Genomic DNA, 20,299 nt, shown 5'->3' with positions numbered 1-20,299 from the left:
CGACTCTTTACCATGGCAATCAGATTAATATCAACAATGCATACTTTCCTTAAGTTTTTATAATAAAGAAAATAAATTACAGGGTGGGGTTTGTTTTTAATTTTCGATCTAAAATTTGATTCGAACAAAAATAATATATCGATTTTTAAATTAAAGTCATGACGCGATTGTTGCCAAATAGCATGTTTTTGATTGTATAAACATTGATCAGCTGATTTCATGAGTAGACATTTTTTATACCATTCTAAATTATGGTTAAATTTCCATCTTCTTTTCGACATGATTCGAAATTAATCAGTTAAAAAATATAAAAATCTTTTTATTTCTCGATTTAATTAAATAAAAATTATTAGTGTGTTTTAATATTCTTATGGTGTCGGTAAAACTTGACATTTCTTAAAATCATTCATCTGAAGTAAGCCTCAGATAAATGTCATTGTTTTTAAAAAAAATATTAAATTTTAATTAATATATTTGTACTCAAGTGGCGTTTAAAAATAGTAAGTTACTCTTTTATTTCGCTAAAAGTCTCTTAAATAAAAAATATAATTTATTTCACAATCGTTTTTAGTAATATTTGTCCAAACACTTGAATATGTCGTCGAACGCAGATCCGTTAGCGCGATTCGATGCAAATTATATAAGCGACACAATGTACACAGAAGATATAAACAAAAAAATGCGAGTTCCTAAGCGAATTCGTGTTGCATCAAACAGTGATGATGACATGGCGAACGGATTGTCAGGACATTGGTCTAATTATGATAATAATTATCCCACACCCGATGAACAATTTGATATGAAAGTACCAGAGCGTATAATCGTGACGGGGTCAGGTCAACATGTTGGTAAGTCTATTTCAACATTCTTCTAAATATAAAATTTAACAAAAATTAATTTCTTTCTATTATGGAAGGAACTAAAACATTACCACGTGAGATTGTACTTGAAGATCAAGTGATGCCACGAGATCCAGGTGTCATCCGTGTGGCAACACCACCCCGCGTCATTACATTAGACAAATACCATTATCCTAGTGTAAAAGATCCTCCTAATGATGAACCTTCAGTTCCTGTAGTTAAACCTAGATCTCGTTTTAATACAACAGACAAAGGCTATCCTAGGTAACGTATATTTTTCAATAATTCTTTTTTTCGAACGTTTACATTTTAAGAATTTATACCAGTGTTTCCCAAATTTTTATTGAAAATATAAAAACCATAAAGAAATGAGAGTTTTCTTTTAAAATTTCACAGTGCAACCTGAAGTCTCCGAAACTGGCAAAAAGAGAATTTGTGTATTGTGGTAAAGAGGTTTATTATGAAATTTATCAAGGACGCAAAGGTTGGTAATGAAGGGTTGCCCCCCTTCCTCCTCTAAAAAGTCTTTTGATCTGTGTCTCACAAACTGATGATATGATTATTGTTCCCATACAAATTTTAAAAACTTTGTTCGAAACGAATTTGGCGTACCCTTCAATCAACTTAATTGATCATGCCCATATACACCATGCAAGCCAATGTATTTAAATAATTTTTTCTGTCAGTTCTGGAGAATACCTGCCCAGTATTCGACGTCTAATTTTCGATATATTCGTGTGGTTCCAGACTTTAATACAATCTTGTATCCCACTAAAACAATCTGGTGAAATATTTTACTATAGATCGAATAATCATAATGCGGGCGATTAAAAAATAGTTTCTGATCGTAAATGATCTATTACTGGTAAAAGAAGGGAGCAATTTTTTACTAGAACGTTTTTCTTTATAAAATATTTCGAACAAAAATTGTTACTTTATAAACGATAACGTTATAATATAAATTTTCCTCTATCTTTTACTAGTTACGAAAAGGAACCATCTAAGCTATATAACATCTACGACCGTATCATTCCCCTTTTAGAATCATCTCTATTTTGAGTATACAAAAGGGTAGATTGCTGTCTGCCATTTCATTTTTTCTGTTAAAATCATTCGATCTATTAGTTCATTAACATAATAGTATGACTTAATTGTTTTTTGGGAAACACTGTCTTAATCTATCATAAATTAATGAGAAAATTTTAAAATAACTGATAATTTTTCTTATTCCCAAATATAAAATGCAGCAATGCTTTGATACCCGTGAAACGTACAACAACTACAAATTGGTAAATTACTTTCGTTAATTATTTATATTTAAGCACCAAAATTCGAACAACCAAAATTCTAAATTTAACCGCGGACATTATTTTTTTTCCTATTTAGTTCCCAGGATGCTGATGATTTTACTATTGTTAATAGTTCATTTACATCAATTGGTCATAGTGGTGGGGATGGTTTAACACCAGCCGAAGAGATACTACATTTACGTAAACAATTAGCAAAATTAAATCGACGTGTTATGGCCATTGAATTGGAATCAATGCAACGACAACAAAAGGAGAAATTCATTTATGGACTTGGTTTAGCATACTTTTTATTTAAAGCATTACTTTGGTTAAATCGATCTTAAGTTATTTAATTTTTAAATATAAAATACAGTCAAATCTGGTTAAGTGACCACAATTCATAAGTTGATAATCCCCACTTAACGGAAACTCCCTTGTAGGTAGAGGTGACCAAATAAAGATTAACCAACTAATCTTGCTTCTTTTATTCGCAATTTCCTGAAAATATTACTTTAATTTTTCCCCAAAATTTAATTGTTTCATTTAATATATTTATAATTTTGTTAGGAGTTAAAATATCCTAAGCATTAAATATTAACATCTTGACTCTTCCTTATCTCTCGTGCTTTTACGCACATAAATTATGAATAAGAAAATGTTCTGGATATTAAAGAAAGTCTGAAGAATTTTGAAAGAGAAAATTATCGGATACTTTACGCATACTCAGTATTAAAACTTATGTAACTTAAATGTAACAATTTTAGAAAAATAACACAAATAGCATAAAATAAAGTACAAAATTGTGGCTTTCGGTTATGAAAAATTTTCTAAAGAATAAATTTTTTACTATTGGCACGATGTTGAATCCTCATAAAAAACAATTTTGTTTTAAATAATTCAAAATTTTAGAAAAGATTGAAATAATAAAAAATTTTAAGCATGAGAAATTTTTATTAGTAACATTTAGGATCTTTACCGGCGTTTGTATAAGTCGAAATAAATCCATAAACTCGATTTTGTTTATAATTCAAACAAACGACAAAGCTCCAAACTCAGGTTAAAAACATAAATTTATGTTTAAATATTGAAAATATTCCCCTAGACTACGAGGTTTGGATAGCTTGAGGTATTGTAGCAACTTTGAAATTCCTTAGGCCCCGAGATCTATGGGAAGAACTAATCAGCCATCTCAGGTTTATAATCTCTCCTGTTTAGAATTAAGTAGTTTTATTTGATAGTAAATTAACTCAAAGGACTTTAGAAATGAGAGTCCGATTTTTTAATGGTTAATGTGCTACTAATTTCTCATAGTTGCAGGAACCTTAAAAATATAATCACCTTAGAGGACTTCCACTTAGCCAAATTTGGCTGTACAACATTTTTTAGTCTGAAAATGTAGTTGTTTGTTAATTATGTTAAAGGAAAAAAATAATTACTCAATATTATTGCATTTTTTTTTTCTATATTGTTTTTTGTTAACCCTTCGTTAGTGATGTGATTATTCCCAACCTTTTTAATTCCTATTTAAACCTAATTTTTTTTCAATTCACGACAGGTACTTAAAATTAACATCACTGTTAAAAATCATTGAACGGAGGGTTAATTAATTTAAAAATATTTTAAATAAGAAAAAATACAAAATTATTAATTGGCCAAATAGAATAACGAGTAGCGTATTTAGTTTTAATTTTTTGATTACTTGATTTTAAAATGTATAATCCATTAAGTTTTTATAGAGACTCTTTTGTTTTGTTTTGAAATATAATTAACCAGAATCTAAGGATACAAGACCATTTAAATATATAGATTTAAGAAGAACAGAAAAGAAAACCCTCACTAAAGTCACTAAAAACTTTATATCTTAATCTATCAAATCAGTATTAAAGTGGTTCTGATTAAATTAATTTGAAAACATTTTTAATTAATTGAAATTATTTCTCTTAATTAACATTAAAGTAACTGTCTAGGTAGGTTAGGTTAAGTTAAGTTAGAGTGGCTGTCCTAGGGTGGGACACACTTAGACCATAGGGTCCGTTGAGATACCGAAAAAGGGTTAACTGTCTAGGTAAGATGATAAAAAACTTTTACAATGGAACGGAGGACACAACAAAAAACATTTATCGTTGCAACAATAAAACAGCGTGCTCTCATTAGCGCAAGCTTCAACACTGTATCGAGCCGTACCGTACGGAAAGAACATTTTCGAATGAAAAGTGGGATTTTGGTCACCGTAATATCACTATATGCCTAGAATATTTGTAAGAATAAACCAGTTACTGTTAATGAGCATTATAGATTTGTGTATAGCTAACCCTTCATCAAAAATTATGATTTCCTTCATTTTGTACATGCTTGAGTTTGTGAATAAATTTTTTAAGATTATGTTTAGGAAATATCATTTTAGTACTGAATATTTATATTTATCCAGGGTAACCATTTTATTACGAATCTTTAAAAAGTTGTATTATCTTAAATTTCTGATATGATGGTGCATATCGTATATAACTTTTTAAAGATTTAATCGAAAGACTTAATGTATCTCTCTGTATAACTACTCATGAAAGGATTTGAAAATCCTTCCTCTTAATAATAAGATAATTTTTCAATTTTAACATATAATAATATAATTCTGTATTTTTAAAAAAACTTAATGTTTTTCAAATTTTTGTTTCATTGCACGATTTCAGAAAAATAATATGTACCTAGTATTATAAAAAAATGTATGTATGTATAATATTCATTATTATATTAGATTGTTCAATTTATTTGAAAAGCAATATATTTAACTTGATTAAAAAACTGAATGTTTGCGATTAATTTTCAATTAATTTTTGTTTTAGTAAATAACATACGATTCAAATTCATACGATCAAAATCATAAATAAATTCATACGAAGTGTGCATTGAATACCATCCTTCGGTATTACGTGTTTCTCCGTCAGCTGTTTGAATATTGTGTTTTTGTCTTTGTTAATGTACTCTGTGAAGCCAAAATATACATATTTGGTATACGCTGGGCTCATCTATTTAAAATATATGATCTAAGGTAATGTCGGATAGAACCGTATGACTGGAAGTCAAGAGACTATACCAACGTGAATTATGTCTGAAAAAAACTGTCTCGTTCGAATATTCAAATGGTATTCAGGTTGCTCAAATTCTTGTAAATCTAAAATATACTATTTTTATTGTGGCTCGAAAATGCTAATGTTTAGGTTGTCTCAATCAAGCTAAATCGAAATTTTTTCTAAAGCAGGCTTTAGTCATCTAGGATGGATGATACACTGCTCTCCAGAAAATAAAGAAAATTACAAGCCAATGAAAATATAACGAAAAATAATATATTTAAATATTTATTACATAACACCAGTAATTACAAGTTGATTCGACGAATTATCTGTTTCTTCTGTTTCCATAACAATCTCATCACGACATTTAGCATGTTGTAATTCTCGACGAATCTCTGGAGTTATGGTAGGATGTGATTGATGACGTAATAAACCTAACAAAGCATCACGTTGTTCTTCAGAAATATCACTCTTGTATCGTTGGACAAATGTTAAAAATGCTTGATGCCACAAAACGGGTAATTCACGAGAATCACGTTCAAATCTATACAAATTAACACGATTTTTTTAATTACCACTCAATACAGGAAGTAATATACAAGGTGAATCATATTAATCAATAAGTAGAAAACTCTTTTAGGTCAGGCGAGCCCAACGATGACTTACATGACTCTGCATATCAAAGTCAATGAAATTCAAATTGTCTAAAATATGTTCCTCTTTGATATCAACATTTTTTATTTGAAAAATGTTTTAGTAATTTTACTTCGCCACAAAATTTTTTTAGTTATCGATTAAAAATGACCCACGCTGTATAGTTTAAAAATTACCTTAAGAAATGAAAAACAACAGCATCGACAACTCGGTATGGTAAAGCGTATTTTTTATCAAAAAATATTCGTAAAAATATTGAATTTGCTCCAGTATAATCCATTTCAGCAATTTTTAACATACATGCTGATGAATGCAACATGGGTATAGAATTACGTGCAACTACCGAACCAACAATAATTGCTTCACGTAATGTACAATTTCCACTCTAGAAAATAATATTAAAAAAATTAACATTCAATAAATCTCCATACATCAAGGGGTTGAAACTCAGATGGGCAGTGGCCCTCTTAAATACCAGAGTCTAAATGCAATAAATTCTATTTGAAATGTTATATAAACAATAAATTATATTATTTTTGGAAAAATTATTTATTTTAGCAAATAACGTTATCGAATTTGGCTATCACGTCTGTGAAAAAGCAATGCTTCTTCAGATTCTCTGTCGCCATAATGAGATTAAGTATTTTTACTTTTCTAACGTTGAGATTTTTATCATAATTAATTAAAATATTATTTATTTAGAAACTCTGAATATGCAAACGTAAAATTTATTGAGAACCATCAGAAATTTAAGTTAATTATAAACACCTTATCACAGACTTTTTGGAAATTATAATATACATACAATTTCAAAGATTTTAATGTAAAATATGCAATAAACAAAATTGTTTTACTGCATTTTTATATTTAATCCTTTATAATTGTATACGATTCTATATAATTATTTAAAATGATATATGAATGATATTTAATTATTTATAAATTATATAAAGTATATTTTATTCGGGTTTGACAATATAACTTACTTCAAGAAGAGGTAACAATATTCCTTTCATAAATGCAGCAGGTTTAAACAAGGCTTTACGTAAGGCTTGATATAAATGAAAATTTAATCGTTTATATTCAGCTAAATCGTCACGAATTCGAGGTAATAAAACTAGATTATAAAAACGTTGAGCCATTTTTTCTTTTAAATTTGATGCAAATATTCTGGTTGCTTGGTACATTGCTGCAGCTGACCATGTAGGTGGATCTAAAAAAGAGAACATTATAAATTCAAATGCCAATTTTAGTCCAATTAAAATGAAATTTTTATGTTTCCAAAACTGTTCTATATTCTAATTTATACTAAACAGCTTTTTCTGCATATTTCATAAAAAGAAATTGTACTGCATACCTGTTATAAATAAAATTTGTTCCCAATTCCGTAAATTTGGTACAATTTTGAAAGCTTTCGGTATTTTTCCTGAACGATATTTTCGTAGCACGTCACGTACACCTTCATACATTTGTTTTACTCTTGGATCAATATCTTGCAATTGCATTGATTGTGCATCAGAAAACTGTGATTGTAATTCTGTTTGTTTTTCAGTAATTTTTTCCATAATAATATCAGCTAATGTTCGTCGTGGTTGAGGATTTTCACTCATAAATAATTCCAAAGCTTTTTCATCTTCTTCATTGATTTCTATATTTTCATAAAATGAATCGGGTTCTAAAGTATCTTCCGCTTCGGATTCATCGTTATCAGATGAATCTGCTGTTGGATCTGATAACTTCGTTGTTCTTTGTCGTTTCGCTCCACCGTACGCTTCAGCAGGTGTCGGTCCAAATTCATCTTCTAATTCACGCTTTTGTTTCCTTGCTGCTGATAAAATTTTCTTCGATAATTTTGAATCTACGAACTAAAAAAACAAACTTTTTAGGTGAATACAAAACTTTAATGCTGGTTAAACCTAACCTCTTCATCTTCATCTTGACGTTCTCGAATTTTTACTCTATCTTTTGGTTTCACAAACTGTTCGTCTTCAATTTGTTGTTCTAATGTTACTTTCGGGCCATTTTTTGCAGATTTTATTTTTTTACCTTTTCCCATTTTCGTGGGAAATTTAGATGTTTCGTGTTCTTAACTTTAAAAACACGTGTGATCTACAATATTTACAAACGTCAAAGAAAAGATGAGATAAAAGCACAGACATATTAAACCCATATAGACTACGAATACAATACTCCAAAATCATTGATTATCTTCTCGATTAATCCATGTCCGAAATAAATAAGTGTTTCCCTAAGGAATGGGGAACATCTTAATTGATATTGAGACTTACTGCCCACAGTATGATGGATTTTGATGACAGATTTTTTAATATTTTTCAGTCTGTATTTAATAGTCTATGGCCAAAATTGTCTAAAATCCATAGAGTACTAAAGAAAATCTGGAAAATCATAGATTAATGTTATGCAATTTTGAAGTTTTCAAACTAAATTCTCATGACTATTTTTTGTCGATTTGGGATATCAAAAATTTTTAATTGGATAATGCAATAATGTTTATTAATTATTAAATAAAAAAGGATTATATTTATAAAATATTTCAAAATTTTCCGTTTTTTACAAATTAAGAAATTCCTAGAAATGTCGAATAGTAACGAACAGAAACATGTACCCGGTGATGGAATTCGATCTATAAAAACTAGTAATATTTTTCGAATTATTAATTACGAATTATATTCAAAACCAGTAAGTTCTACAATAATTTCTACTTAACATAACCTAAAAGTTTGTTAAAATTTTTTTAGAATATTGTAATTATGGTATTAGGTGTTTTGGGTTTGGGAGGAAGTTTAGGATATATTGCATATATGCGTCATAAATATGAATCTTTGGGATATTATGTCGCTGTTCAACCTGATGGAAAGCAAGCTTTTGTAAAGAAACAATCCAAGTGGGACTAAACTTATTCCGTTTAGGCAATATTCTCCATCGAATTTTTCGAAGTTTAAAATACATGGTAATCATGTAGAAAAAATTTACATATTTTTGAAAATGTCGCAGAAAATATTTTTATGAGAAGTTGACGGCAATGGTAATTGTATTACATAGTTTGATCTATTGGGTGTAAGTATTCGATTCTGTTTTAATCAAGATTGTACATGATTTCTAGGCTGTACATTTTTTATTTATATTCAAAAGTATAGATAATATTTTCAGAATAAAACTTTCAATATCAGATTACCGTAAAAATAGTTAAAACGATTGCAATACAGCCAGAGAACAATCTTTTCTTTTGCACAAAAATTAAAGCCAAATTATTTCATTGTTATTCATTGATGTTATTTTTGTTAGTACATTGTTATTTGCAGTAATTAATACAATTTCCAACGCTCGCAAATCGACATGAGAATATTCACTGTCCGCTGTCACAATAAAATCATTTTCCTATATCTTAGTCGATTTCACATGTTAAATGATGCGTATTGTAATTCGAAAACCAACGAAGTTAATTTATTGTATAGTTAATTAATTTATATTTATTTTCAAAATTGTATTTTTGTTTAAAATTAAATAATGTTGAACGTAAGCTTCATTTATTGAAAGTTTTTACCCTCAAAGACGTTGATTGCTGGGAGCAGAATTCATTAGTGTCCCTTATTTCTGAGATTTCTATTTTATGATTCTCTAAATGCAGAGATTTAACTAGATATTAACAGGCCTTAAATAGAAAGTGTTAAAAGAATCATTGCGTGGTTTATGCTATAAACTACACAATATTACGAGAAAATTTTGACTCATATATTCAACAAAAATTTACTAAAAATGGAATTCTGAAGTTTAGCGGATTATTTTAGCAGAAACGACAAAGGATGCTCGAATTTTCAGATAGTTAAAACATAATCTAAGATAATTTAATATACGTATTTATTACAATAAATTTTAAATATAAATTTGTGTATAAATGCTTCTAAAAGGAAGGCTTTTTTCTTGTATATATATTATTTATAACATTTAAAAATTTTGTATAAATGCTCCTGAAACCAACAAAAAAATTGTAAAATAAAATTCACTTAAAATGTGCTAAAAATATTTTTATATAAATAATACTTTAGAACTTTAATTAATATTTTTAAACAAATTATATAAAACAAATGCGCATCCTAAAATTTAGCAACTTCATTTGAATCACCCGAAGAAATATCTGGAAATGATCGAACACTATCATGTATAGCTTCGGCTACGTATTTAACATTTTCTTTAGTAATGCCGCACATGTTTATACGACCACTGCTTAATAAATAAACACGATGTTTTTTAACCATATTTTCTACTTGACGTTCTGAAAATGAGAAAAAGTTTATAAATAATTTTTTTCCTGTATCATCCTGTACTAAGAATAGAGTTGCTAAGAATTGAGAAAACACTTAATTTTTTATTTTCAAATTGTCAATTGATTAAGTATTTTTATTTTCTATATATACAATCCAAAATCCTATATGACTCCTGTATTTTGCGATAATTCAAAAACTACGCAAATAGTTGCCAAATGATCTGAATTTTTGTGTTTTTTAGATCTTCATCACCTTGCATATTCCAAAAAAAGAGACAATTTTGAATTTCTCGGTATTGTTTTAAATGCACGGGTGGGTATCGATAAAATTATGAAAAGTTTGTTTGGGATTTAATAATAAAAATCATTGCCTTTTCCGGCGACAATTCCCAAATTTCCTGGTTTGTAACTACTCAGTTTCATAATTATCAGTACTTGTTCAACAAAGCAGTATCAAAAAGATAATATTTGACCAGTGGGGATAATTTTTTTAAAGTGAACTATATTATTTACAAACTTCAATATGTAAATATTTTACTTACTCGAAAGTCCAGTGTAAGAAAACATTCCAATTTGAGTCAATATGTGGTCCCAATTACCAGGTGTACCCAAAGCTTTCAATGTAGTATTTAACAATATACGCATCTCTTTAATTCTAGTCGACATGATCTCAATACATTTTTTCCATTTTTGATTTAAATCAGGATTCGTTAAAATTGTAGCAACAATTCGAGCACCATGATTGGGTGGATTTGAATAACAACCACGAACAATCAAAGTAAGTTGAGATTTAATTTGTGGCACATTTGAACTATCTTTAGTTACAACTGTTAAATTTCCAACTCGTTCATCTGTAAAATAGTAAAAATCACATATTAAATTTGTCTTTATTATACAGAGCTTTATTTTGTGGACACATAACACTATTTTTGAATCTTGAGTATAAAGACCTTTAAAACCAGAATTTAAAAAAAATCACTATAAATGATACTTACTGTATAATCCAAAGTTTTTGGCAAAAGATTGTGCACAGAATATTTCAAAACCTCTCGATACAAAATAGCGTACAGCCCAAGCATCTTTATCAACATCACCGGATGCAAATCCTTGATATGCCGAATCAAAGAATGGAAACAATTGTCGTTCCTCACATACATCAGCTATTTGCTTCCATTGTTCCTGAGTTGGATCACATCCAGTTGGATTATGTGCAATAGCATGAAGAATTATAACGGAATGTGGTGGTGCATTCTTTAAATCTTCTAAAAATCCTTTAATATCTAGACAACGACCACTTTCATCCCAATATCTGTACGTTCTAGCTGATTCAAAGCCAGCGTTTAAGAATAATAATCGATGATTTTCTAATAAAAAAGAAAATACAATAAATTATTGTTTATACTTCTAGTAATTATTTTATGTATATTACTTAAGATGTAGCTTTAAACGTACGATGTAGTTACGGATACGTGTATACAATCGTATGTCCATTTTTTGTATAAACTAAAAACGTTATGGAGACCCGATTGTGTACAAATATAAACACTCTTAAACATACGCACAGGAAAACAGATATTTCAAACAAAACGCGGTTAAAAGAATAATTACATATAAATTATATCAAAAGCAGATAAGGAATAATACAAACGGAAAAGCCATGCAACATTTTCAAGGTACGAGAAAAAAGGAAAGTTCACCGTTCCTGCCGTCGAAAACTGCCTGTTTAGGAGATAAATAACTGCTGTCTCTGCTAATATCGACTGATCGAACTATCAGGAACTATCTATAGTACCCAGGAAGTACCTTTATTAAGCTGTGTTCGTCTTGGATCCTTATATACTTTGAGTGAAAACAAGTATATGTTATTAGTTATGGTTTCTAGTGAACCATACATTTTGTTAAAATACATGGTATGTGGCTACAATCTAGAAACCATGTATGGTTTCTTGTGTTTAATTTGACGATGAAAATGTTAACAAAGCGCGTTAACATTTGAGCTCTGAGCTCATACAATTTATACATGAGTAACGTAAACCCAGACAAAGCGCAATAATTGGCGCTTATAAGTATGTAAGCGTCTGTATTTGGTTCTTGGCATTCTTTTAATATCGGTATCGTCTTTGGTCAAGTAAAGGAAATAATAAATATGTACGTTGTCGATATTTTTATCAAAATTATGCAAAACAACTTAAATAATATTAAATTTTTGAACTTAACCTTATTTGTTTAAAAAATATATTTTTTGATTATTTGACGTCATTTTCAAAATACTGGGTGATTGACTAGCAAACAAATTTTTATACATTAGGACGTTTAGCAGATTCAACAATCGACACTCGTAGCAAAGTGCTTATTTATTTATCAATGAAAGAATGCGCCAGTGGAACTGAGCGCTCGAGATTGCTCAGTACACCCCTATTTCTACAATTAATTTTTTTTCTTTCAAGCTACATCGGTTACAGATATTCACTGAGCGCTACCTAGTCTAGAGCAAATTCCGCTAGACGTAGTCAAAGATTCTAAACAAAGAGTCTAAGATCATTTATTGATGACGACGGTCAATCATATTTGTTGAAAGAAGACGCTTTGCTTGGAAGTTTCTAAATTATGCTTCAATCTAAACAAAATATTTTTGCATTTTGGCCAACTGTCTGCAAATAATTCTTACTTCAAGATATCTCGACATTTTGGTATAGCATTAAAAAAATTTCCAGAAACTTTTTGATTAGGTCTGGAAAAATACAATTTATGGGACTCAAATTCAATTGTCGAGTAAAGTGTGGATAAAATTGAGTATATTTTTGGAAGTCATGCAAATTCACTTTAAAAACATGTATTAAATTAATTTTTTTCAAACTTTTTATAAAATTTCATCAAGCGTATTTAACAAAATAAGGACTGATGCATGTTATTGGGTTTCTATAATTTCAAGTTATAGGTTCTCGAAACTTTTTAAGATACTAGCAATTTAGTTTATACTTATTTTTACTAAAGATAAATCACACAGTACTCCAAATTTTTAACTATTATGAATACTTGATAAATTATTTAAATATTATTACTATAAAGGCGATAATAACTGAAATTTTCACATGACTTAAAAAGAACTGATAAGACATTTTATCTTTGAATTAAAAAAATTATGAAAGAAGTAAATTGTTTATAAAACAACCCAAAAAACAATAAGTACACATAAATTCAAAATAAATGATGCAATTTGAAGTGAAATTTTGATATTAAACTTATTTTTGCATCCTCATTCGGTATAAAAATGAATTTTGAATGTTCTTACAATTTTCATTTTTGAGATATCGAGTTCACGTTCACATCTACACTTTATTGACTAAAGTAGTATTTCTAGTATTATGGTAGTATATGTGCTTTTTCAAGCAAAAGATGTAACAACTAAGTCAATTAACTATTTAAATATTCTATTTATACTTAAATGTATTGTAAAAAACAAATTTACTAACAAAGGTTGCTGGTTTTTAACAAGAAGATCGATCAATTTTTATGCCACAAATACAACTATTAAAAAGCACGTTAAGCAAATTAACGCTAAGATCTAGATCTGTCAAATTTTCGCTATACGGCAGGCGGTACATACTAACTACACAAAATAACAGGTGGTATAGTGTTGCTTTATGAATTACGCGTTGTTTTTGTTTGAAGAAATTCGACGTGATCAACTCCTTGTATTTGCAATATATCATTTAGTCCGCGGGACAGCACTTTTATTGTTAAATGATCAATACATACTTGAAACTTGGTGAGTGGCTTCCTTTTGGCGAGTCTACCAAACTTTCGCTCGAACACTTTTTTTTTTAAAGTGTTGCGTTTTTTAAAATGAGCATCGAAATGAAGACTAAAATAGATTTATTCCGCTATTTTCTTAGAAAATTTTTATAACCGAGTGTCTTTTATATTTAGAATAAAGTGACACGCGATATTTTGAATAGACAAAAAGTTCTTGAAACAATCAAATTTTTAAAAATATTAATAAGATATTATAATTTGTAAAGCCACCCTCTGAGATTTCGTGTAGAGCAAGAATATATCGTCTACTCTATCGATTTATCAAAAATAATACTAAGTCCGAAGTACGATCAAAATTTAGTAGGTCTGATTCTTAATATATTTGTGAAAATTGAATTAAAAAATTATTAAAACTAAAAATTAAAATAAAACAAACGAAAATAAATTAAAAAACATACCCCAGGTAGGGTTCGAATAATAAAATACTGTATATTTGCAAACTTTCGCTAAGAAATCAGCACCAACTCGTAAGGCACCAGTTCCTGATAATGTTTGAATTCCAAAAGCCTATACAATATACATTTATTTTAAAAATATTTTCCAAAAAGTTAATTTAATTAATTTTTAACTTACCCTCTGTTCGTTAATTGCAACATTATCTTCCCCTAACAACAATGAAGTGGCTGCTTTTGAAAAAGCTTCCATACCCAATATGGGTAAATATTCATGATTTAAGGTTACATCGTTTGCCATCATTAGTTCCGTTTCTCGTACCACCGGTAATACCCATGGTTTACTCTCCTCAGTTTTGTAAGCTAAATATTATGTTTCATTAATTTGACGAAAATAATTTTTTAATTTATATTTTTACTTACTTCCTGCCCCTAAATTTACTTTATTTGGATGTGGATCATCCGCGAATGCTTTCATTAAAGCGAATACTTCAATTGGGGGTCCAAGAGGAACATCAGCAAACCGGCTAGCCATTTTTTATACAATTATTTAAAAACACTTCTTAACTCAACAGTGGTTTGCAGTAATCTGATCTAAGTATAAATTAAAATGCCCTTGATGATATAAAAAATCGTGCAACCACTCAACTACAAGTTATCAAAATATTATCAAGTATATTAATTTTAGATACGAATATTTATTATTGTTGTTTATTAAACGCAACAAATTTTCTAAATGCGCTCAAGTTTATGTGATTCGACGTCAATTTTTCTAAATTCGATATTAAACATTTGACCTTTTGACTTTCATAAGATTAATGAATATCACTCGTGATCAGTGCTTAAATAATGACGATATTTATTATACATTGCACGGTTTTATTATAAATACGCTGGCATAAAAAATTTTTATGGATAAAAAATTACTACCAGTTTTGTTTGAGCTGTTTCGAACAAATTAGAATAAACCAATGTTTATTTTGACATGCATATTGTAAATTTTAATCAATTTTACGCAAAAATTTGATAAAATTTATCATAAACTTCCAGCAGAAGTGATGTAAACAAACTGACATAATTATTTGTCGAATAGTAAGAGTCGTTTTGGTCATTATTGGGAAATTGCTTCTGAAAACTTATCATATTTTCCCCTATAGCCATACTGTAGTTTAATATCATTAGAAGCCAAATTTATTTTATTTTTGTATTTCCAAACTCATAAAATTTCAAATGACATCCCTGAAACCGAATGCTGAAGCTAAATGATTACAAGATTGAGTTTTTTTGGGTACTAATTAATTACCCCTAAATAAACTATGTTAATTTTTATTGGGCTGGAAAAAAAATATTTTCCAAGGAAAAGAAATTCCTGAAATCGATCCGAAAAAGCGTCCTTCGTATAGGTATTAAACAACCTAATTATTTTTATCTTCAATGCAATTTTTGTATTGACAATAATGGCGCCACTTACACTGAAACGACGTAAAATACTTTGTAATTTTATAAACTATAATATACAATTTGACACTTGGCAACTTTCACCATAATTTTTTGAAGTTCTCTTGGAAATTTTTGTGAAATTTGGATATTATTATCCAGAATATATTTTTGGAATTATAATATATAACGAATACAAGTATATGCAAGTAAGTTTTTATGAAAATTAATTACAAATAATTACTTTTTTAATTTCCAACATCTGTCTTAAAAAGTCACATGACTCATGAGAATAATTATAAATAAACAAAAAAAAAAACCCACATTCTTTTACAGATAAAAGTACAATGACTACTGTTCCATTAATATTAAACGAGGAAGATTGTGAACGAGGTGGAAAATTAGATTCTGATAATGAGGAAAGCATTGAGAATGATTTCAGATATAGAAACAATGTTTTGAATGCAACCAAAGAGGTTCGAATTGCTTTTATACGAAAGGTTTATGGATTATTAAGTACGCAAATTTTATTGACTGTTTTTGTATCTGCGGTTATTGTTACTTCTTCAAATGCTAAATTATTTGTACAACAAAAGTGAGTAATAATAATAATAATACTAAAAAGAGGGGTACCACAAATGAGTCCCTAAAACCTAGGCTAAGGCGTTCTCTTCGCTCTCACTGAGGTCAATGCTTCAACCGGAGGTAATAGGTTTCCGGGTAAGAGGTGCTATTTTCAGATAGATTCTCTTGAGGTCGCGTAGAAATTCTCTGCCGAGATTGCACCCTGAATTGAAAGGATCCAAGATATCGGACTCTTTTATCCTATACCTGAGTTCCTGCAGGTGCAGATAATTTGTATGAATGATTCGTCGTCTTACATACAGCCCCTAAAAGTGAAATAATCTGAGAAATCCAAGTTATGAAGCTGGTAGTAATTTTGGCAGTGTTTTGCCAAGAGTCCCACCACCCGTTTTCAATTGTATTTTTGTGAGTTTCAACTGAACACAGTAAATGATCTAAACGTGGTTATACACAGTTTTTTACGAGTCCGCTACTTCGTTCTATTTAACGCCTCAGTGACCCTGTACCCAAATTAGTCTGGCTGTTTTTACTCACAAAAGTGAGTAAATTATGATGACAAATTTTTCTCCTTTTAATATAAGAGCTAATGACTGACTAACTCTAAATCGTGCATCATCAATTTTTTATGTCTAAAACATCATGCTTTTCCCTGGTTTTTAAGGCTTTGTGCCGTTAATATTGAGGGAGCATAAAAATTATCAAAGATAATGGATGATAACTCTAGAAAAGACAAAAATCTCATTTCAATAAAAAGTATTTAGTAATAAGAACCATCTAATGAGGAAAAATATGACCTTAAAGATCAAGCTCCGCTGCTCACCTGTTTTTTTTTTATTCAAAATACGCAATGTACACATTTTGAAAAAAAATATTAATTCATATTTTTTTTAGTGATTGGTTGTTGACAGTTGGTCTTATTGGAAATCTTATCATATTGATTCCATTGATTGTATGCCGAAAAGAATTTCCAACAAATTTGATTCTCCTAGCTGTATTTGTAAGTTATTCTTTGTCACAAATCTAAACTCAAATTTCAGTTTTAGTTAAAATTTATACGTTTTATTTTCTAGACAATTATAGAGGCTTATACAATTGGAACAATTGTTACATATTTTGATCAATTGGTTGTGCTTCAAGCATTAATTATTACATTAGTAATATTTGGTGGAATTACAATTTATACGCTACAATCGAAACGGGATTTTTCATTCCTTGGTTTTGGGTAAGTAACATTTCTAAACAATTGAAAAGTACAAAGTTAGATTAGACTAAATTTGAATTAGGAGTAAGTCTTAAAAGATCTGCAATACTGTGATCATGTTGGTCTATTGTACCTCGCTTGCTTCAGGTTCCAGGTGCTCCAGAGCTCTACACTTTTAATAAACTTTAGGATATTCCTTGGCATCAGTCGGCTTTCTTTCACATTCACTTATAATGCTTATTCTAGATTATCCTCCTTCATGACAAAATCTGCAGAGATCGCTCCCTTTGAAATTGATTTTGTGCGTATGCTTATTTAGTTTACAATGGCCAGTAAGTATCCTCAAACGATTTTCCCTCCAATTACAAAAGCTGTGAAGCCTTTTTCCTTCATAAGAGTTTTTGGACGGCCAAGGCCATGATTGTATGTTTACAGGGCCGGATTAATCCTCAACGGGGCCCTAGGCAACCATCAATTTGGGGGCCCTTTTTTCACGCCCGTTCCATTCTTTTTTCGATTAAAAAATACAAACTTAATCTGACTCAATGCAAAGTATACCTAACATCTCGAATCGCTCTTGTCGCGTTGTAGCTCTTTCAGCAGCTTTGATTTTTTTTTAATTGCGAGAAGGATTGTTCGGCAGAACAATTTGTGATCATTAATGTTAGAAAAATCCGAAGAGCTATTTCTGTGTTAGGAAATACATCGGCTAATTGATCTTCCATTAGAATCTTATACAAATGACTACAAGTTTTGTCAAAGTAGTCGGAAATGTCCTTTTTAGGAACTTTGTCTAGTTCGTCGGTCGTCGCCTTTTGAATGCGGCCAATTGAGTTTTATTTATTTGAGTAAAATTTATTTTCAGTTCTGATTATATTTCCTTTCACTCTCTAGAATTTTATGTTTGTAAGAAAATTTTAGAAGTCTTTTTCATTTTTTGGGGGCCCCCTAAAATCGGGGGCCCCAGGCAACTGCCTTTTCTGCCTACTTGTTAATCCGGCCCTGTATGTTTAAAACGGTTTTAGTCGTATAAATACATTCCTTTATTTTAGTAATTGTGCACTTATTTTGGCTAATTGGTTAGCCTTTTATCAGTATAGTTGAATTTAAGCGGAAAATTTATTTTTACAGATTATTTGCTGGTTTGTGTGCACTTTTCATCGGTGGAATTTTACAAATATTTATTCAATCGTCTGCGCTAGAGCTATTATTTTCATGTGCAGGTGCCTTTTTGTTTAGTTTGTTTATTTTATATGATACGCATATGATGATGGAGAAATTATCCGCTGAAGAATATGTTTTAGCAACAATTAACTTATATTTGGATATTATTAATTTGTTTTTGAACATATTACGTGTTTTACAAGCTACACGCCAATAAATTTCTTCTTTAAAAATATTCAACAAAACCTCCCCACTTTGTTAGATTTATTTTCATTTTTTTGGTGGGATTAGGCTGATCAAGTTTCTAAATTAAAACACAAACTTCTAGCTAATTATTTTATACCCCGTGTGAATTTTTAACCATTTTACTAAAACTATATTTGACTTAAAATAAACCTTCAGAAATTTCGATCACTATTCGATTTTTTCCTTCGGTTAGTTTGTTATATTGAGAATTGAATTTTGATTAAATTTTAGTTTGGGGATGGTAGAAAGTGGAAAAAAAAGGAATATTATAAAAATTTCAAAAGATTATTCAAAACGTATTCAGTTTAAAACTTTGCATTTTTTTCACTTCATCTGCAAGAAGAATTTTACTAATTCCTGTAGAGGGATTGTGTTTACTCAATTTTTAGCATTGGAATCGAAGTTTTAACATGTTTACACAGGGTATAAAAATTGAAAATAGCACGATATTAATATGAAGACATTCGTCTAAAATAATTTAAATAAAATTTATAATGATTTTCTTTGAATATTAAAAAAAAAGTAAAATGTTTATTGTAATAAAAAATATCTAGCGACCTTTTATTGAAAACTGTTTTAGTCAAACACTTTACAGGTGTTTTGTAGAACTCAACTTTGAGCATTTGTGGCGCTGTATTAAAGTCTTAAAATCAGCTTTTTTAATAGATGAATATTGCGCTTTTATTTAGAAGCTGCGGTCGATTTATTGTTCTACGTTGAGTTCTGTCACATCTAGCATTATAAGTGCATTTTCAGCAAATTAATTATTATTAAATTTAATTAAAAAGCACTCAAAATGTTGTTAACATTCCAATTTATTAGAATGAAATCACAAACGTAACAAATAAATGTAGACTGTTGATACAATACTGTAATTTAGACATCCCTAGATCTTGGAACTAACCAAGTATTGACGACCATTATTGGTAGCATTAAGAAAATCATTTATTCATTATCAACTGTTGCTGAGATTTGTTTGTTATCTCTAAAGTTCCTATGATCTACGGTGAGAAACACTCTCAGTTTATATTTATATACGTCTGTGAAATAAAATTGTAATATTTGTTGTACCTTGTTAAGTATTTTAAAAATCAAATACAATATTATTATACAATAAATTATAAATTGTTATATTTTAATTCGAAATAAATGATATTTAAATTTTATTCATGAATGATAGATTTTTTTCATGAATGGTAAGTTATAGGCGTTTTCCTACTGCCTTTTCCTAGAAGTACACATTGCATACAAATGCATTTCAAATATTGAAATGCACCTGCAGGTAAAAATGTTCTGAGACGG

General features: G+C 29.2%; 5 protein-coding genes across 7 annotated transcripts; 3 read left to right on the top strand and 2 right to left on the bottom strand.

Annotated features, from left to right (window-relative positions):
• The first annotated feature begins 366 nt into the window (after positions 1–366).
• On the top strand, positions 367–2,622 carry LOC123299864 (transport and Golgi organization protein 11). Of its 3 annotated transcripts, XM_044882263.1 has the most exons (5): positions 367–500; positions 572–848; positions 917–1,124; positions 2,108–2,149; positions 2,247–2,622. In XM_044882263.1, exons 2-5 carry the CDS (start codon positions 596–598, stop codon positions 2,491–2,493), a joined length of 750 nt encoding a protein of 249 aa, XP_044738198.1. In that variant the 5' UTR covers positions 367–500; positions 572–595; the 3' UTR covers positions 2,494–2,622. The 3 variants fall into 3 exon arrangements, with proteins under 3 accessions (XP_044738198.1, XP_044738206.1, XP_044738215.1); XM_044882271.1 differs by lacking the exon at positions 2,108–2,149 and having other exon boundaries at positions 370–500; XM_044882280.1 differs by lacking the exon at positions 2,108–2,149 and having other exon boundaries at positions 371–500; positions 2,283–2,622.
• Positions 2,623–5,468: 2,846 nt separating this feature from the next.
• Positions 5,469–8,028, bottom strand: LOC123299855 (bystin). Its single transcript, XM_044882252.1, has 5 exons — positions 7,793–8,028; positions 7,229–7,736; positions 6,858–7,084; positions 6,048–6,256; positions 5,469–5,761 (listed from the first exon to the last, which is right to left on the bottom strand). Exons 1-5 carry the CDS (start codon positions 7,925–7,927, stop codon positions 5,506–5,508), a joined length of 1,335 nt encoding a protein of 444 aa, XP_044738187.1. The 5' UTR covers positions 7,928–8,028; the 3' UTR covers positions 5,469–5,505.
• Positions 8,029–8,297: 269 nt separating this feature from the next.
• LOC123305407 (small integral membrane protein 8) lies at positions 8,298–9,332 on the top strand. The gene is made up of 2 exons (XM_044887112.1): positions 8,298–8,571; positions 8,631–9,332. The coding sequence occupies exons 1-2, from the start codon at positions 8,467–8,469 to the stop codon at positions 8,784–8,786; spliced, it is 261 nt and encodes an 86-aa protein (XP_044743047.1). The 5' UTR covers positions 8,298–8,466; the 3' UTR covers positions 8,787–9,332.
• A 598-nt stretch (positions 9,333–9,930) lies between these two features.
• Positions 9,931–15,144, bottom strand: LOC123305054 (aspartate aminotransferase, cytoplasmic). The gene is made up of 6 exons (XM_044886658.1): positions 14,788–15,144; positions 14,546–14,727; positions 14,371–14,479; positions 11,152–11,520; positions 10,699–11,007; positions 9,931–10,165 (listed from the first exon to the last, which is right to left on the bottom strand). The coding sequence occupies exons 1-6, from the start codon at positions 14,897–14,899 to the stop codon at positions 9,987–9,989; spliced, it is 1,260 nt and encodes a 419-aa protein (XP_044742593.1). The 5' UTR covers positions 14,900–15,144; the 3' UTR covers positions 9,931–9,986.
• A 741-nt stretch (positions 15,145–15,885) lies between these two features.
• LOC123302304 (protein lifeguard 4-like) lies at positions 15,886–20,066 on the top strand. The gene is made up of 5 exons (XM_044885179.1): positions 15,886–16,010; positions 16,138–16,396; positions 17,278–17,383; positions 17,457–17,608; positions 18,719–20,066. The coding sequence occupies exons 2-5, from the start codon at positions 16,149–16,151 to the stop codon at positions 18,966–18,968; spliced, it is 756 nt and encodes a 251-aa protein (XP_044741114.1). The 5' UTR covers positions 15,886–16,010; positions 16,138–16,148; the 3' UTR covers positions 18,969–20,066.
• Positions 20,067–20,299: the final 233 nt, after the last annotated feature.

Source organism: Chrysoperla carnea, chromosome 1, assembly GCF_905475395.1.
Source record: "Chrysoperla carnea chromosome 1, inChrCarn1.1, whole genome shotgun sequence".
NCBI lineage: Eukaryota > Metazoa > Arthropoda > Insecta > Neuroptera > Chrysopidae > Chrysoperla > Chrysoperla carnea.
Note: the sequence above shows the minus strand (reverse complement) of the source record. Positions and strands in the feature narration are given on the sequence as shown.

Bases quoted from the DNA above. Each gene is read 5' to 3' on its own strand.
- LOC123302304 (XM_044885179.1), top strand. From the start codon at position 16,149: ATGACTACTGTTCCATTAATATTAAACGAGGAAGATTGTGAACGAGGT. The intron at 16,397-17,277 runs GTGAGTAATAAT...TATTTTTTTTAG, and splicing joins AAATTATTTGTACAACAAAA to TGATTGGTTGTTGACAGTTG. The intron at 17,384-17,456 runs GTAAGTTATTCT...TTTATTTTCTAG, and splicing joins TGATTCTCCTAGCTGTATTT to ACAATTATAGAGGCTTATAC.
- LOC123299855 (XM_044882252.1), bottom strand. From the start codon at position 7,927: ATGGGAAAAGGTAAAAAAATAAAATCTGCAAAAAATGGCCCGAAAGTA. The intron at 7,737-7,792 runs GTTAGGTTTAAC...TTGTTTTTTTAG, and splicing joins GTCAAGATGAAGATGAAGAG to TTCGTAGATTCAAAATTATC. The intron at 6,257-6,857 runs GTAAGTTATATT...ATTATTTTCTAG, and splicing joins TATTGTTACCTCTTCTTGAA to AGTGGAAATTGTACATTACG.
- LOC123305407 (XM_044887112.1), top strand. From the start codon at position 8,467: ATGTCGAATAGTAACGAACAGAAACATGTACCCGGTGATGGAATTCGA. The intron at 8,572-8,630 runs GTAAGTTCTACA...AAATTTTTTTAG, and splicing joins ACGAATTATATTCAAAACCA to AATATTGTAATTATGGTATT.
- LOC123305054 (XM_044886658.1), bottom strand. From the start codon at position 14,899: ATGGCTAGCCGGTTTGCTGATGTTCCTCTTGGACCCCCAATTGAAGTA. The intron at 14,728-14,787 runs GTAAGTAAAAAT...CATAATATTTAG, and splicing joins AGTAAATTTAGGGGCAGGAA to CTTACAAAACTGAGGAGAGT. The intron at 10,166-10,698 runs GTAAGTAAAATA...TCTCATTTTCAG, and splicing joins TTCTTACACTGGACTTTCGA to AACGTCAAGTAGAAAATATG.
- LOC123299864 (XM_044882263.1), top strand. From the start codon at position 596: ATGTCGTCGAACGCAGATCCGTTAGCGCGATTCGATGCAAATTATATA. The intron at 849-916 runs GTAAGTCTATTT...CTATTATGGAAG, and splicing joins GGGGTCAGGTCAACATGTTG to GAACTAAAACATTACCACGT. The intron at 2,150-2,246 runs GTAAATTACTTT...TTTCCTATTTAG, and splicing joins CGTACAACAACTACAAATTG to TTCCCAGGATGCTGATGATT.